This window comes from Ranitomeya variabilis, chromosome 1 (genome assembly GCF_051348905.1).
Source record: "Ranitomeya variabilis isolate aRanVar5 chromosome 1, aRanVar5.hap1, whole genome shotgun sequence".
NCBI classification, from domain to species: domain Eukaryota; kingdom Metazoa; phylum Chordata; class Amphibia; order Anura; family Dendrobatidae; genus Ranitomeya; species Ranitomeya variabilis.
The window spans coordinates 607,657,213-607,674,095 of NC_135232.1; the positions used below are offsets into that span (position 1 = coordinate 607,657,213).

Genomic DNA, 16,883 nt, shown 5'->3' on the forward strand with positions numbered 1-16,883 from the left:
ATGAGAGTCATGGAGCTGGGGGGATGACCTGGAAGGTGCACTATAGGAAGAGGAGTATGCCAACTCCACCACTAGGTCTGTTTGTGGGTGTCGCGGAATGGGAGAATTGTAGGCCACCATGGGAAATGGCAGCAGGGGAGACAGTGTCAGAATCCTGGATCCAGGTTTCAGTGAGGGCCAATAGATTTAGATAGCTGTTCAGAAAGTAGTTGTGCAGGAAGGGAAGCTTGTTACATACAGACCGTGGATTCCAAAGGGCACAATTAAATGAAGGAGATGAGGGAGTGCAAGTAATATTAATAAGGTTAGAATGGTTTTGATGTGAGGTAGGGGAGCGGTTGAGGTTGTGGGATGGTGGACCAGGGTTGGGGGAGATGTCTCTCGAAATCAGTAGGAGTAGGAAGATAAAAAGCAAGAAGTTTTTGGAATTGTAAGAAGTTTTTTTGTGCAGTGTGTTTGGGCAAGATGGGCTGAGGTTTTTCAGGAAGGTGAGAAGTGCATGTGAGCTGTATACGGGAGAGGGAAGGAGAGAGGAGCTGATGTATATGAGTCGTGATGGAGGGGATGGAACGGTGAATGTGGGTGTGGGTTACCTGACTAACTGCCATGGAATAACCGCCCTTTAACTTGATGCTTGTCTAATGCGATGCTTTGCTGAATGCGTGCGACCCCACACATGCCTGCACCCCTAAGAATTAATCTACATTTATAGGCCCCCAGTGCAGGGAGAGGACAGCGGGATTATGGGAGCTGGTTAGTTATAAATTAGGGACAGCTGCTCAACACATCCTGGTGTGGATAGATGATCAAAGATGCAGTCCTGATTACATCTCTATACCCCCTGAAGCTACAACAGTGAGTACTGAAAACCATGTAACTGATGATGATTTCTAGCAAAGGAGTTGAATGACATGAAATTACCATTCAGGGTGCTTGCTGACACATAGAAAATCATTGCAATATACAAAGACATTCAGGATCCAGGGAGAGCTGGGGATATTCAGTGCATACCATTCAGGGTGCTTGCTGACACATAGAAAATCATTGCAATATACAAAGACATTCAGGATCCAGGGAGAGCTGGGGATATTCAGTGCATACCATTCAGGGTGCTTGCTAACACATAGAAAATCATTGCAATATACAAAGACATTCAGGATCCAGGGAAAGCTGGGGATATTCAGTGCATACCATTCAGGGTGCTTGCTGACACGTAGAAAATCATTCCAATATACAAAGACATTCAGGATCCAGGGAGAGCTGGGGATATTCAGTGCATACCATTCAGGGTGCTTGCTGACACATAGAAAATCATTGCACTATACAGTACAAAGACATTCAGGATCCAGGGAGAGCTGGGGATATTCAGTGCATACCTGTGTGAAGAGAAGAGAGGAGATGGATATTAGTTCCCTGCCATGGAATAACTGCCCTTTAACTTGATGCTTGTCTAATCCAATGCTTTGCTGAATGCGTGCAACCCCACACATGCGTGCACCCCAAAGAATGTTTACTCAATAGACAGGCAGCAGGGGCATCCTCCTGAGCGTTAACAACTTTTTTTTTCAAGATTGGAGCATATATAAGCAATAACCGCCCTTTTTGTATAGGAACCAGTTCACAAATATCTCAACCCCCCAAAAGTTCTCACAAGACATCTAGATAAGTTCCTTGGGGGTCTAGTATCCAATATGGGGTCACTTGTGGGGGGTTTCTACTGTTTAGGTACATCAGGGGCTCTGCAAATGCAACGTGACACCTGCAGACCAATCCATCTAAGTCTGCATTCCAAACGGCGCGCCTTCCCTTCCGAGCTCTGCCATGCACCGAAACGGTGGTTCCCCCCACATATGGGGTATCAGCATACTCAGGACAAATTGGGCAACAACTTTTGGGGTCCAATTTCTCCTGTTAGCCTTGGGAAAATACAAAACGGGGCTAAAAAATAATTTTTGTGGAAAAAAAAAAGATTTTTTATTTTCATGGCTTATATTTTCACGGCTTATAAACTGTAGTGAAACACTTGGAGGTTCAAAGTTTTCACAACACATCTAGATAAGTACCTTAGGGGGTCTTCTTTCCAAAATGGTGTCACTTGTGGGGGGTTTCAATGTTTAGGCACATCAGTGGCTCTCCAAACGCAACATGGCATCCGATCTCAATCCCAGTCAATTTTGCATTGAAAAGTCAAATGGCGCTCCTTCCCTTCCTAGCTCTGCCATGCCCCCAAACAGTGGTTTACCCCCACATATAGGGTATCATCAGTGGCATAACTACCACGGTCGCAGCGGTCGCCGCTGCGACCAGGCCCAGCGGGTCAGGGGCCTGGCAGGTCAGAGGCACCTAACACCATGTTGCAGTGCAGGAGATTCCTCCCGCACGGCAACAGTCCGAGGCGTATCTAGGGGGAGGGGGCAGCCGGGGTATGTGAGAGATAGGAAGCAGCTCCAGTCATCACGGTAAGAGAGCTTCTCCTGCTCTGCAGCCCTGGGACAGAAGGCGAGAAAGGGGGATGTGCGGGACAGAGCTGCTGTAAGCAGGAGAAGCTGAGGAGCTGCGCCACGGTTATATCAGCCTCCCCAGTACCAGAGAGAAGAGTGTGAGATGTGTATATGAGCTGGTATCTGGTGTGTGTGTGTCTGATATCTGTAGTGTGTGATACCTGTAGTGTGTGTGTGATATCTGTAGTATGTGTGTGTGATATCTGTAGTGTGTGTGTGTGTGTGTGTGTGTGATATCTGTAGTGTGTGTGTGTGTGATATCTGTAGTGTGTGTGTGTGTGTGTGATATCTGTAGTATGTGTGTGTGTCATATCTGTAGTGTGTGTGTGATATCTGTAGTATGTGTGTGTGATATCTGTAGTATGTGTGTGTGATATCTGTATAGTGTGTGAGTGATATCTGTAGTGTGTGTGTGATATCTGTAGTGTCTGTGTGTGTGTGTGATATCTGTAGTATGTGTGTGTGTGTGATATCTGTAGTGTGTGTGTGTGTGTGTGTGTGTGTGTGAGGCAGGGGCGTAACTACCACGGTCGCAGCGGTCGCAGCTGCAACCGGCTCTGGCAGGTCAGGGGCCCAACAGGTCAGGGGCACACAACTCCCCCCGTCGCAGCCGCCGCAGTGAACTATACCGGCGTCTATGATGACGGTACAGTTCAAAGCAATGATGGAGGAGCGAGCATCAGCTGATGCTCCCTCTCCCATCATTCCCCTCTGCCTCTGACACTGCGGGTGCGTGATGACATCACTTCATCGCGCACCCGCTGTGTGCGGGGCCCAGGCAGTGCAGCATCTGCACAGGTGATGGTGGCTGCCATATTGGCAAAGCCTGTGGTGGCTGCTAGGACCTGGAACAGGCGGCTCCAGAGCTGGTGGGGGGCAGGTGGACCGAGCCGCCCAGGAGGGGGATGCCGCAGTAGCTCAGCTATGTGGAGGATCCAGGGATGAACATGGAGGTGTACAGGACCGGCGGAAGTGAGGTCTGTCTGCTGCCCGTGTGTCGCCGTCCTTGGCCCCCAGCGTCCCCGGCCCCCTGTGACACCAGCCCTGTTTCCTCCCTGCTCTCCCGTGCCCCATGTCCTAGTAGGTCCCCAAGTTCAGGTCATTGTGTTCCTCCGAGCCCCCCGTACATGCCTTGTTCCTCCTCCCCTGGTCCCCCAATGCTCCCCATCTCCCATGCCTTAAGCCCTCCTGCACCCCCCATGCATTCCCTGCCCCTTGTCCCCGTGTGACTCATCTGCCTTGCTCTCAAGTCTCCCCTGTCCCCTTTCTCACCGTGTGTTCCCCATCTACCCTGTCCTCGTAATCCCTGTGCCCCCTTCTTCCTTCCTCCCAAGTCTCCCCCCCCCCGTCTTCCCCTGTTCCCTTGCAGCCCTGTCTCCCCGTGCATTCCTATCTACTCTGCCCTCGGAGTCCCCTTGTGTCCTCTTGTGCCCTTCTTCCCTTCCTCCTAGTCCCCATGAGTCCCCTTGTGCTTGTGTCCCTTGATCCGTGTGTAGCCTTGTGTCAGTCTCCCTTGCCCACTAGTCCCTGTGTGTCCCCTTGTGCCTGTCTCCCTTGCCCATTAGTCCCTGTGTGTCCCCTTGTGCTTGTGTCAGTCTCCTTTGTCCCCTTGTGCTTGCGTCAGTCTCCCTTGCCCACTAGTCGCTGTGTGTCAGTCTCCCTTTCCCACTAGTCCCTGTGTGTCCCCTTGTGCTTGTATCACTTGTCCCCGTGTGTCCCCTTGTGTCAGTCTCTCTTGCCCACTAGTCCCTGTGTCTCCTTGTGCCTGTCTCCCTTGTCCCCTTGTGCTTGTCCCTGTGTGTCCCCTTGTGTCAGTCTCCATTGCCCTCTAGTCCCCTTGTATCAGTCTCCCTTGCCCACTAGTCCCCTTGTGTCAGTCTCCCTTGCCCACTAGTCCCCGTGTGTCCCCTTGTGTCAGTCTCCCTTGCCCACTAGTCCCCGTGTCCCCTTGTGCCAGGCTCCCTTGTCCACTAGTCCCCGTGTGCCCCTTGTGTCAGTCTCCCTTGCCCACTAGTCCCCGTGTGTCCCCTTGTCAGTCTGCCTGGCCAACTAGTCCCCGTGTGTCCCTTTGTGTCAGTCTCCCTTGTCCCCTTGTGTCAGTCTCCCTTGCCCACTAGTCCCCTTGTAACGTTCTCCCCTGCCTCCTAGCCCCCATGTGTCCCCTTGTGCCTGTCTTCCTTGCTCCCTAGCCCCCCTATGTTACCCTTGTGCCTGTCTCCCCTTGCCCCCTTGTGTCCTTCTCCCCTGCCCCCTCGTCACCATTTGCTTGTGTCTTTCTCACTGCCCCTGTATGGCATTATACTATGAGGGGGGCTGCATTATATTCTATGGGGGTTACATTGAATTGTATGGCAGGGCTGCAGTATACTCTGTGGGGTGGCTGCATTATACTCTGTGGGGTGGCTGCATTATACTCTGTGGGGTTGCTGCATTATACTCTGTGGGGTGGCTGCATTATACTCTGGGGTGGCTGCATTATACTGAATCGAGGACTATGGGGAATATATTATACTATATGAAGAACTATGGGGTGCATTGTACTGTGAAAAGTGAATTGTGTGACATGGATGACGATGGTGGTGCATTATACTATATGGAGCACTATGAGGAGTGTATTATACTATATGGAGGACTGAGCAGTGTATTTTAATATATGGAGGACTATGTGAAGTGTATAATACTAAATGGAGGACTGAGGAGTGTATTATACTATATGGAGGACTATGAGGGGTGCATTATACTATATGGAGCACTATGAGCAGTGTATTATACTATATGGAGGACTGAGGAGTGTATTATACTATATGGAGGACTGAGCAGTGTATTATACTATATGGAGGACTGAGCAGTGTATTATACTATATGGAGCACTATGAGGAGTGTATTATGCTATATGGAGCACTATGAGGAGTGTATTTTAATATATGCAGGACTATGAGGAGTGTATTATACTATATGGAGGACTGAGGAGTGTACAATACTATATGGAGGACTATGGGGAGTGTATTATACTATAAGGAGGACTATGGGGAGTGTATTATACTATAAGGAGGACTATGGGGGTGCATTATACTTCTTATATGGATCCCCATGACTTCTATGTTAGCCCCTGATGAGTATAATGGTTTATTTTCCTTTATACATTACATAACAATGGTAGTACAGGGGACAAATATATACCAGGATGGGGCACCGAATAGTTATGCAACTGAGGTCACACTATACAACTTTGCAATAAAGCTATAGTGTGCGAAATGAATAGGGAAAATGTGAATTTGGGTGGAAAATATTTTAGCATGGTGGGGGGGCCCCATTTGAAAGTTCGCATCGGGGCCCATAACTTTGTAGTTACGCCACTGGGTATCATCGTACTCAGGACAAATTGGACAAAACTTTTGGGGTCCAATTTCTCCTGTTACCCTTGGTAAAATAAAACAAATTAGAGCTGAAATAATTTTTTTGTGAAAAAAAGTGAAGTGTTCATTTTTTTTTTTAACATTCCAAAAATTCCTGTGAAACTCCTGAAGGGTTAATAAACTTCTTGAATGTGGTTTTGAATACCTTGAGATGTGCAGTTTTTAGAATGGTGTCACAATTGGGTATTTTCTATCATATATACCCCTCAAAATGACTTCAAATGTGATGTGGTCCCTAAAAAAAAATGGTGTTGTAAAAATGAGAAATTGCTGGTCACCTTTTAATCCTTATAAAACTACCTAACAAAAAAAAATTTTGGTTCCAAAATTGTGCTCATGTAAAGTAGACATGTGGGAAATGTTACTTATTAACTATTTTGTGTGACATATCTCTGTGATTTAAGGGCATAAAAATTCAAAGTTGGAAAATTGTGAAATTTTCGCCAAATTTCAGTTTTTTTCACAAGTAAACGCAGGTAATATCAAAGAAATTTTACCACTATCATGAAGTAGAATATGTCACGAGAAAACAATGTCAGAATCATCAGGATCTGTTGAAGCGTTCCAGAGTTATAACCTCATAAAGGGACAGTGGTCAGAACTGTAAAAATTGGCCCTGTCATTAACGTGCAAACCACCCTTGGGGGTAAAGGGGTTATCGCCGATAAGAACCACTGCTTCGGTGTTTCCCACTGACATGAAAGCATGAGAAACACCATAGGAAGCCAGTAAAAATGCTAACAAAAACGCAGCAAATCCGCAAACATTTTTATACCCTAATTTTTGCTGCGGATTTGACTGATTTAATTGAAGTCAATGGGTGAAAAACGCTGCAGAAACGCACAAAGAATTGACATGCTGCAGAAAAAAACGCACTGCAAATACTCAAAGGAAATTTACTGATCATGTGCACAACACTTCAGGATTGTCATTGAATTAGCTTGCAAAAGGATTTCATAGTATTTTTGGCCCGGAAAACGCTGTGAAAATGCATAAAAACTCCACTGTATGCACACAGCCTAACCAAGTAATATGAACAGGGGGAATGAAAAATACCAAACATACAAATATACAAACATAAACGACAGAGATAAACACTGGGGAGTGGAGGATGGGGCTAAACAAAAGTAGGGGAGGAAAGGGAATTATCACACACTCAAAACCTAGCAACAGTCACAGATAAACCTACCAAACGCCTTCTCCTATTAACCAACAATAACCCTCAAAAATGCAGCATTAGCTTGCTCTGACAATGAGTGTTAGCCAGGGTCCAGATTATATAGGAGATGGGAGCTACTAGCAGTGCACAGCTGGGAGCCTTAATACACAAAAGCTTCCAGGAGCTCTCAACTGAGCAGATTAACCCCTGCACTGCCAAAATAAATATACACCATTTAATAAGAAGGTGAAGTGTTTATAATCAGTGTAGGAGTAGGAGAAATCAGATTCTGCTGTCTTCTGGCTCCTCTCTGTCATGGTAACCCATTACAGTGTGGTTCAGAGGAAAATAGTGTTGTGACCAGTCATGGGACCGGCCCGACCTCGTGTCCCTTTGCTGACCTGACCCAACCTTGTGTCCCTCTGTGGGCTTGGCATGACCTCGAAACCCTTTGCGGGTTCCGCATGACCTTGAGTCCCTTTGCAGGCTCGACACAATCCATTTTACAATAGACTGCTGCAGGCAAATCACTGATATAGTGTATAAAAGTACACACAAAACACCAGCCATATTAATAAAGTTTGTCCCCTACTTCCCCTCACTGACTGAACATATTCCAGTGCAATTGGATGAATATATATATATTTATTATTTACGGTGTACATACATTAGACGGGTGATAGGGCAGAGTTTGTGAACCTATATACGGTACACTCTGCTGTATACATACAGATAGAAGGGAGAGTATTGGAGGGAGAGGACGCACAGAAGCAGTGAGCTCCAGTGAAAGAGGGCCCTTCCACCCTCCTAACATGGTACAATAATTTTATCTGTGTTATCAGGTCAGAGTCCAGAACCAGGAGTGTTAAGAATCCAAGGAAGTGAGATCAGAGGAAGTCAGGATTCTCTGCTGGAGCTGCTCTGATGAAAATCTGAGAAAGCAACGACTATAGGAAGGCTGGGCACATGAGAGAAACTTAGAAAGTAGTGGCCCACCCCTGTAATCTCTTTTCCTTGTCCCTGAAAATGTTCCTGTGTCTGGACTTTGACTCTTGAAGCGTCACACATACAGTGTAAACGACTGAACGTGGGAACACAGGTAAGACTATTGGATCATTTTCATCTGATAAATCCTCTTGTGACTCCAGTGTCCAGCGTGTATCAGACATTTCGGACCTCAATTGGCTATGATGAGAATGACTCACAGATTCATCCTGGCTCATTGCAAAAAAAAAGGAAAGTTAAACCAAACTGGAGGAATATCTTACAGCACTGTCTCAAGCCAAGCTGTGGAAATTGTTCACCACCTATTAAAGAGGTTGTTTCATCCTGAGTAAAACCAAGCAAATTACCTCTTACTAAATATTTTCTTTTTTCTCTCTAGAGCAGAGGGATTTTTACTTTGATAGTTTACTGCTCATTGCCAAGATTACTGGCCTCCTCTGCAGTCTCCTAGGTAAGGCGCACAGGGCTCGCATCACCATGTGCACACACCTTGCCAATTTTGGCAAAGATTTGCTGCAGATGAAACCCTATGTAATACCGTTTATCTTGCAGGGATTTCCCAAAGATCAGGAATGAGTGTTCTACAGCCCAGCGATGGTAAGGATTCCTCCTCCTTGTACTGCTTACACCCATAATGGAAGTGATCCCACAACATAGACCAGTTCTCACATGTCAATGTCCTGACAGCAACTGACGGAGCTGTTGTTCTCAAGTTGTGGTCACATGGCAGCCACCACGTGGTCTAAACCATGCCGATGTTTAGATTGTCGCAGAGTATCGCCACTAAAACCAGGTTGATGAGTTACGGCTCTGACTTTGCAGCTAACTGACTGGGGGAGGATTTTTTTGTATTTCTGTAATGCATTAAGCAGGGTTGTTAGTTTGCAAATGTGGATTCTATGTCCCATGCGAATGTAGCCTGGGGGCATGCAGTTTGGATAAATCTTAGGCTACGTTCACATTTGCGTTGTGCGCTGCAGCGTCGGCGACGCAACGCACAACGCAAACAAAAACGCAGGAAAACGCATGCACAACGCTGCGTTTTGCGCCGCATGCGTCCTTTTTTTGGTTGATTTTGGACGCAGCAAAAATGCAACTTGCTGCGTCCTCCGCGCCCGGACGCGTGCGCCGCAGTGATGCATGCGTCGCAAAACGCAAGTGCAACGCATGTCCATGCGCCCCCATGTTAAATATAGGTGCGCATGACGCATGCGGCGACGCTGCGGCGCCCGACGCTGCGGCGCAGACCGCAAATGTGAACGTAGACTTATGTCCCACTTAAAAAAAAAAAAAGTCCTAACATTTGGATTTTAGAATAATTCAACCAAAGAAGACAACTCCCTTCAGCCTCTTGTGATTTAGGAGAAATATGAAGGAATATTGTCCATAAAATGTACGTGTCTCCTTCATTTCCCAGATGATGAGATCCAGGAATTTCACTGGCAGCTGTGTCAGTATAAAGATCATGCTCTTCGAATGATATACAAGTATTTTCAGGACGATCTGCTTCATGTTGTGGAGATCTTCAATATTCGAACGCTTCTGAGTGAGCTGAAGTTGAGAAATATCCCTGATGTTCAGGTGAGACATGAGCTGCCGCTGCTGTATACCAGTGTCCCCTGTTAGAGCAGCAGTTTAGTCCATTCTGCTGTCTCCGAGAGGCTGAATTTCTACTTCACTAAATCTTCATCAAATACAATCTAAATAATATCCCAAAAAGTATGTAATTTAGTCACTCATTCCCGTGTATTAGGAGGCCATTAGTTCCTAGGAAGTAATCTGAAAGTAAAGTCAGCCACACAGACGAGAGCAAGGTCTACCCCAGAATTGAGGATTTTTTATTAGGGACATTCCTCTGTCTTTGGGTTATCTCTTCTGTAAAGGATCTAATTTTAAAGTCTAAGTACCAAATCCGTCTCTTCCCAAATATCAGCGGTCAGGAGGCCCCCATACACAACACATGGCCGGCTAGTCACACTGAAGTCTGCGGATCTGGCTGACTGTAGTCTAATGTTCAGTAGCATAGAAAAGTTTGGGCACCCCTGGTCAAAATTACTGTTATTGTGAACAGTTAATCAAGTTAAAGATGAAATGATCTCTAAAAGAACTAAAATGAAAAGATGACACATTTCCTTTGCATTTTAGGCAAAAAATAGTAATTTTTTACATTTTAAAATTTACAAACAGGAAAATGGGCCGATGCAAAAGTTTGAAGATTTGTGTGATCAGATAACTTTGACCAAGGTTTCAGACCGTAATTAGCCTGTTAGGGTTATGGCTTGTTCACTTACATAGTTAGGAAAGGCTAGGTGATGCAGATTTTCCAGCTTTATAAAAACCAAGTGGAGCGCCCCATCAGGGCAAGGGGGATACTCGGTATCGGGTCCTGTGTTCACAGGGTGATGTCACGTTGGCTGTGACCCGGTCCGTGGCCCTGGGACGTCCGTATAAAAGGGGAAGGTCTTTAAGAGGATAAAGTTTATGTTCGTGACGCCACCTTTGGTATTCGGTCAGGGTGGCCGACGCTGCTTTAAGGGGGTCCACTGGGGTGATGTTATGGCAGCTAGATGGTATACCTTCCCACAGGTGAAGTATATCCCCAGGGCTTCCCAGTGTGTAGTCCAGGGCACCAGATCACAGAGCAGGCAGAGTCCGGCTGGTTCGGAGGCAAGTCCAGAGTCCTCTTGTCCAGGTGGAAATCAATAGCCTTCCTTTGCATAAGCTTCAAATAAGGGCCTCACATGTGGTGTGTCTCTCTCTCTCTCTGTCCCCCGTAGTCGGATAGGACAAAACCCGTATGAATGGTGGCTTGAGGCGGTTTATAGGGACTCTAGCATGCCCCAGCCTCTGAGTGGTGCCACCGTGCCTCCTGGGTGTAGCTGCAAACAGGTAACGTGCAATTAACTGTCCTGCCATTCTCTGAAGTAAGGCGTAGAGGTCCTTACTACCTCGGTGTTCCGGCTACCGGTTATCTGCGCCTCAGAAGGAGGCAGCCTGCTTGGGGCTTGTCCTCTTCTGGTATCCTCTCCCGTGCTTTGCTTTCCTTCACACTTGCTGCAATCAATTCTGCTTTCAAAATGTCTCTTTCTGGGAGCTGCAGCTCTTAGGGCATGCACAGCTCCGTGAACCCTCTATCCTCCTCAGACGGCTGTCTGGAACTGACTGTGTCAGGAACTGACTCCTGTCTGGAACAAACTGTGTCAGGAACTGACTCCTGTCTGGAACAAACTGTGTCAGGAACTGACTCCTGTCTGGAACTAACTGTGTCAGGAACTGACTCCTGTCTGGAACTAACTAACTTTCCCTACAGACTACCAGTAATATATATATGGGGAGTCACCTAGTAAATAGGATCAAAAGCTCCCCCTGGTGGCCTAGAGTGTGAATGTGTTGCATGTTTGTGATACCTGGTGATGCAGAGTAGCATCATTCTCCCCCAGGAGGAAAGCAATACCACTGTGACGACCAGGACCCTGGGGCGCCACACAAGCCTCCTCTAACCTTCTGCCAAATTTTTAAACTCTAAAACATGAATTTTTTTGTTGTTGCCTAAAATACAAAGGAAACGTGTCAGCTTTAACTTTAGGCCTTTTTAGAGATCATTTCATTCTCAACTTGCTTAACAGTTCACAGTAACAGTAATTTTTGCCAGAGGTGCCCAAACTTTTATATGGAACTGTATATGGGGGTCTTGACTTGACAGCTATGTCTCAGGAACAGCAGATTATAAGGAAGACAGGCATGATATACAGTAACTATAGGTTAACCTTTAGCTATCGTTTTGCCTTGTAGAATGCCCTTTATATGTAACCTTTCTTCTGATCTAGAAATACCAGGATCTTGAAACTGACACAAAGACATTAGCCCGGACTTTACTGCAGGATATTTTTCACCTAGGGAGAGAAGCTGTGATCGGATTGTGGGTCAGTCTTTATGTCTTACGAAGGAGTAATTATTTCCTCGTCCTGCACGCTGTACTAAAGGAGCTCTGTGAGAGAGGTAACGTTGTGCTTGATGTGTCAGCCATGAAATATGGGTTTCCAGTTTTGCTCAAAAGTTTACATACCCTGGCAGAATTTTTGCTTTCTTGGCCTTTTTTCAGAGAATATGAATGACAACACCACACCTTTTTCTCCACTCATGGTTAGTGGTTGGGTGAATCCATTTATTGTCAAACTGTGTTTTCTCTTTTTAAATCATAATGACAACGCAAAACATCCAAATGACCGTGATCAAAAGTTCTTTATTTTCTCAGATGGTAAAGCTGCCCACTCTTCTTGGCAACTGTCACGAATCCCCACCGCTGCCGCCAATATGTCACGATTCACACCGTGACCGTCACCCCTACGTCATGGATCGGGGTGACTTTAGGCCAACAGACGGCTATCACATGTGCAGGGGGGCTTATCCTAGTTTTCCCTCCACTGCTAGCAATGTGATGAAAAAAACACACACAAGGCTATTGACCTCTTGACTTACAGTAGGGGCTTATTTTAGGTATCCCACTGCTCTACCATATACCACGAACTGCAGGGATTTATGTATATCCCGCTTTACAGTTCCGCTTAAACTTGAATCTCTCTGGTGCCCCCCTTACCCTCAGGTCAGATTAGGTAGTACACCTAGGGTAATTAGTTGCCAGAAAGGCTGCCTGCTATGTACTGGCTATTGGGCACGCGGCAGCGAGGCGATTTAACTACTCCCGCTCAGGCAGGAACAATAATTATCAATATTGCCGTCTCTACAACGACTCCCAAAGGCACAGTGCACAGTATTGCTGCCACCAGCTTCGGTTAAACGGGTCCGAAGCTAACCCAAAACAGTAGCGTAATTCCCTTCAGAAGCCTTAGGATACGTTTTAGAGCATGAAGAACGAATCTAGTATTAAATATTATACTCCATTAAAGTTTAGGCAGTGTTTATAGAAAAATATTACAAGGATGTTACAAAAGAGACAATTGCAAATATGTACAAGGTAATTATAAAACAAACAGGGATTAAATGAGAAATAACACTTACATGTGTTCAGATCATTTGAGGCAACCAGGCTAGTGGGCGGAGTTCCCAAATGTCCCAATTCATCAGGGTTCTGGAGTAAGATCAGGCTCACACAGACTCCAGCAGACAGACTTCAGGCTGGGGTGAGGGTAGAAACTTATAAAGTGTAGCTCGGTGACATCACCAAAAGGGCTGGCTTACCCAGACCCTCCTCTCTCTTCAGTCTTAGTAAATTTCACACAAGTTTGTCTAATGCCTATATCCCCGCTCCAGAACATGTCAGAATCATAACACACCCAGCATTCATCTTGTATTAAGATTTTCTCTCTATAGATACTAAATTCAGGCTAGTAGGGACACTCAGTTCCAGAGAAATCTGTATTCTGTCCCTGTTGGACTTGGAAGCTCCTGCTTACAGTGATGGTTAGATGCGCCGATGGACTTTCACAAACTGGACCCATCATTTTCCTAGACAAAACTGTTGGCCCAATATCTTATTATATTAGAACAAAGACCCTCATGGATTCTGGAGACTTCTAATCCAGTTCTAGCTGGAGGGGAGTTTGAGCCTACCCAAGCGATCGTAAAAATTCTTTTGGGAGGGGCATGAGGGATTTGGGAGCTGAAAGTCAGGAATGCAGCAAGAAGCCATAAAAGCTCTTCTACACAGACATTCAGAAACACAGGGAAGGGGGGGGGTTTAGCCCGTAGCTTTTGGGACCATGGTCAGACGTGCAAAAATCCCTCAGCTATAGTTTTTACATTATCGGACATACATTTTCCTCACAGCAACAGTCTCCAGTTCCTGTAAATTCCTGTGCTGTCTAGCATTAACGGCTCACTTGAGATCTCTCCTGAGTTGCTCAATGATACTGAGGGCAGGAAACTTAGATGGCCAATCAAGAACCTTCACTTTGTTCTGCTGTAGCCAATGACAGGTTGACTTTGCCTTGTGTTTTGGATTGTTGTCATGTTGGAACGTCCAAGAGCAGCTACCGGGCTGATGAGTGCAAGTTTTCCTCCAGTATTTGTGGATAATGTGCTGCAGTAATCTTTCCTTCAATTTTGACCAAGTTTCCTGTGCCTTTGTAGCTCACATATCCCCAAAACATCAGCGATCCACCTCCGTGCTTTACAGTAGGAATGGTATTCCTTTCCTCATAGGCCTTATTGACCTCTCTCCAAATGTAACGTTTATGGTTGTGGCCAAAAAGTTCAATCAATTTTCGTCTCATCACTCCAAATTACCTTGTTCCAGAAGTTTTGAGACTTGTCTCTGTGCTGTTTTGCGTATTATAGGTGAGATACTTTGTGGCATTTGCGCAGTAATGGCTTTCTTCTGGTGACTCGACCATGCAGCCCATTTTTCTTCAAGTGCCTCCTTATTGTGCATCTTGAAACAACCACATCACTAGCTTTCCGAGAGTCCAGTATTTCAGCTGTTGTTGTTTGTAGTTTTTTATTGCATCCCGAACAATTTTCCTGGCAGTTGTAGACGACATTTTTGTTGGTCTACCTGACTGTGGTTTTGTTTTTACAGAGCCCCTGATTTTCCATTTGTTAATCACAGTTTGAACACTGCTGACTGGCATTATCAATTCCTTGATGTTATAGCAGGATCCATTTATCTTGCTTGCCTCCATTTTGTTTAAGTGTTACAAAAGTTCAGAAAAACAAGTTGTTATTCACTATTCTTCATAGCTGTTAATGCTGATTGCTAAGAACTAATTGTAGCAGGGCATGGGGGATGAAATGTCCTTGGTAAGATAACGAATAATGTTCTGTTTAAAAATATGATTGCGAAACCACAGGGAGACAAATGGTAAACTCTCCGACGCTTAGCCCATATATGGTGAATCCACTTCCAACATAAGTATGAATAAAAAGTCTGTGTAAGCTCAATAAACTAGAGATACTTCAGATACATACCGGGTGTACTGTGTCTTGTCTCTCCGGTGCCGTGACGTCATCTTTAAGGTGGACTCATCAGGGAACAGGTCAAGACCTGCGACAACAATTCGATATCTCTTTGTATCCATTTCCTGATTTATACAGTTCAACTACCTTTTCCCATAGATCCGTTGACAATTATCAGGCCAAAATCACCAGAGTATGTACATTTTTGATCAGGGTCATTTGGATGTATTGGATTGTCATTATGATTTAAAAACAGAAAACACAGTAGTTTGACAATAAATGGCTTAACCCAACCACTAACCATGAGTGGAGGAAAAAAGACCAAGAAAGCAAAAATTCTGCCAGGGTATGTAAACTTTTGAGCACAACTGTATATACCTTACACTGACTACAATAATAAAGATGTCTGCTGGATCACTCATTGACAGCGGTGTCTGCACAGAGAGGATTTCTGCTAGGATCAGAAGAATAGTTCTTACAAAGGATTAGTCTCAACATCATTAATAGCTCAAAGTTCTTCGGAATGGAGGGATTTTTGTTTATCTTTTTAAATGCTAGTTGTCTAGGTTATCAGCCACCTCTGTAGTCTTATCAGCGGTATGTGTAGTAAGTAAATTTTTTTTTATATTAGGCCATGTGCACACGTTCAGGATTTTTAGCGTTTTTTTCGCGTTTTTTCGCTATAAAAACGCGAAAAAAACGCTAACATATGCCTCCTATTATTTACAAGGTATTCCGCATTTTTTGTGCAAATGTTGCGATTTTTTCCGCGAAAAAAATCGCATAGCGGAAAAAAAAACAACATGTTCATTAAAAATGCGGAATTGCAGGGATTCCGCACACCTAGGGGTCCATTGATCTGCTTACTTCCCGCACGGGGCTGTGCACACCATGCGGGAAGTAAGCAGATTATGTGCGGTTGGTACCCAGGGTGGAGGAGAGGAGACTCTCCTCCACGCACTGGGCACCATATAACTGGTCAAAAAATAAGAAATAAAATAAAAAATAGTCCTATACTCACCCTCGATGTCCCGCGCAGTGTTCCCGCCTCACCGCTGCACGCTGCCGTTCGGTTCCTGTAGCTGGTGTGCGGCGAAGGACCTTGCCGATGACGTCACTGTCCTGTGATTGGTCGTGAGCGGTCATGTGACCGCTCACGTGACCGTGACGTCACGGAAGGCCCTGTGCGCACAGACCAGCTATAGGAAGACGAACGGACGCCGGTGAGGAGATGTCTGGGTGAGTATAAGCATTTTTTTATTTTTTTTTATTATTTTTAAACATTCTATCTTTTACTATAGATGCTGCATAAGCTGCATCTATAGTAAAAAATTGGTCACACTTGTCAAACAGTATGTTTGACAAGTGTGACCAACTTGTCAGTCAGTTTTCTAAGCGATGCTACAGATCGCTTGGAAAACTTTAGCATTCTGCAAGCTAATTACGCTTGCAGAATGCTAAAAAAACGCGAAAAAACCGCAAAAAAAAAAATGCGGATTTCTTGCAGAAAATTTCCGGTTTTCTTCAGGAAATTTCTGCAAGAAATCCGCAACGTGTGCACATGGCCTTAAGCTGGCCAGATCCTTGAACAAGCCCGCACCAAGTTTTAACATTACTGCTTCCTCTGAGGAATCTGCCACAAAGCTGGAAGGCATGCAACGCAAGCTGCTTTTTTTTTTTTTTTTTTTTTTTTTTTAAAAGCTATATGCCGAGATTTTGAATACAGTGGCTAAACCTTGCTGAAATCCTGGTTTTGTACAGATTTTTCACTGTCTTTCCTGTGCAGTGATGGATTGGCACTGTATGGTAATGTTATTGTGGGTGGAAGAAATAAACAGCAGAACAAATTTTTCCTATGCGTCACGGTTATGGTCATGTCCACAAGAT

The 16,883-nt window shown here is 45.2% G+C and overlaps 1 protein-coding gene across 3 annotated transcripts in view; it reads left to right on the plus strand.

Moving 5' to 3' along the window:
- Window positions 1-16,883, plus strand: part of LOC143770555 (NACHT, LRR and PYD domains-containing protein 3-like) — a 149,840-nt gene that overhangs the window by 14,773 nt on the left and 118,184 nt on the right. Inside the window, exons 1-5 of one of the 3 annotated variants that reach the window (XM_077260281.1) lie at window positions 7,941-8,175; window positions 8,461-8,532; window positions 8,634-8,678; window positions 9,499-9,662; window positions 11,909-12,080. In XM_077260281.1, coding sequence (XP_077116396.1) covers window positions 8,654-8,678; window positions 9,499-9,662; window positions 11,909-12,080 — 361 coding nt within the window. In that variant the 5' untranslated portion in view covers window positions 7,941-8,175; window positions 8,461-8,532; window positions 8,634-8,653. Of the gene's footprint in view, window positions 1-7,940; window positions 8,176-8,460; window positions 8,533-8,633; window positions 8,679-9,498; window positions 9,663-11,908; window positions 12,081-16,883 lie in introns of those variants that run through there. The other 2 variants (XM_077260263.1, XM_077260271.1) reach the window with 2 other exon arrangements.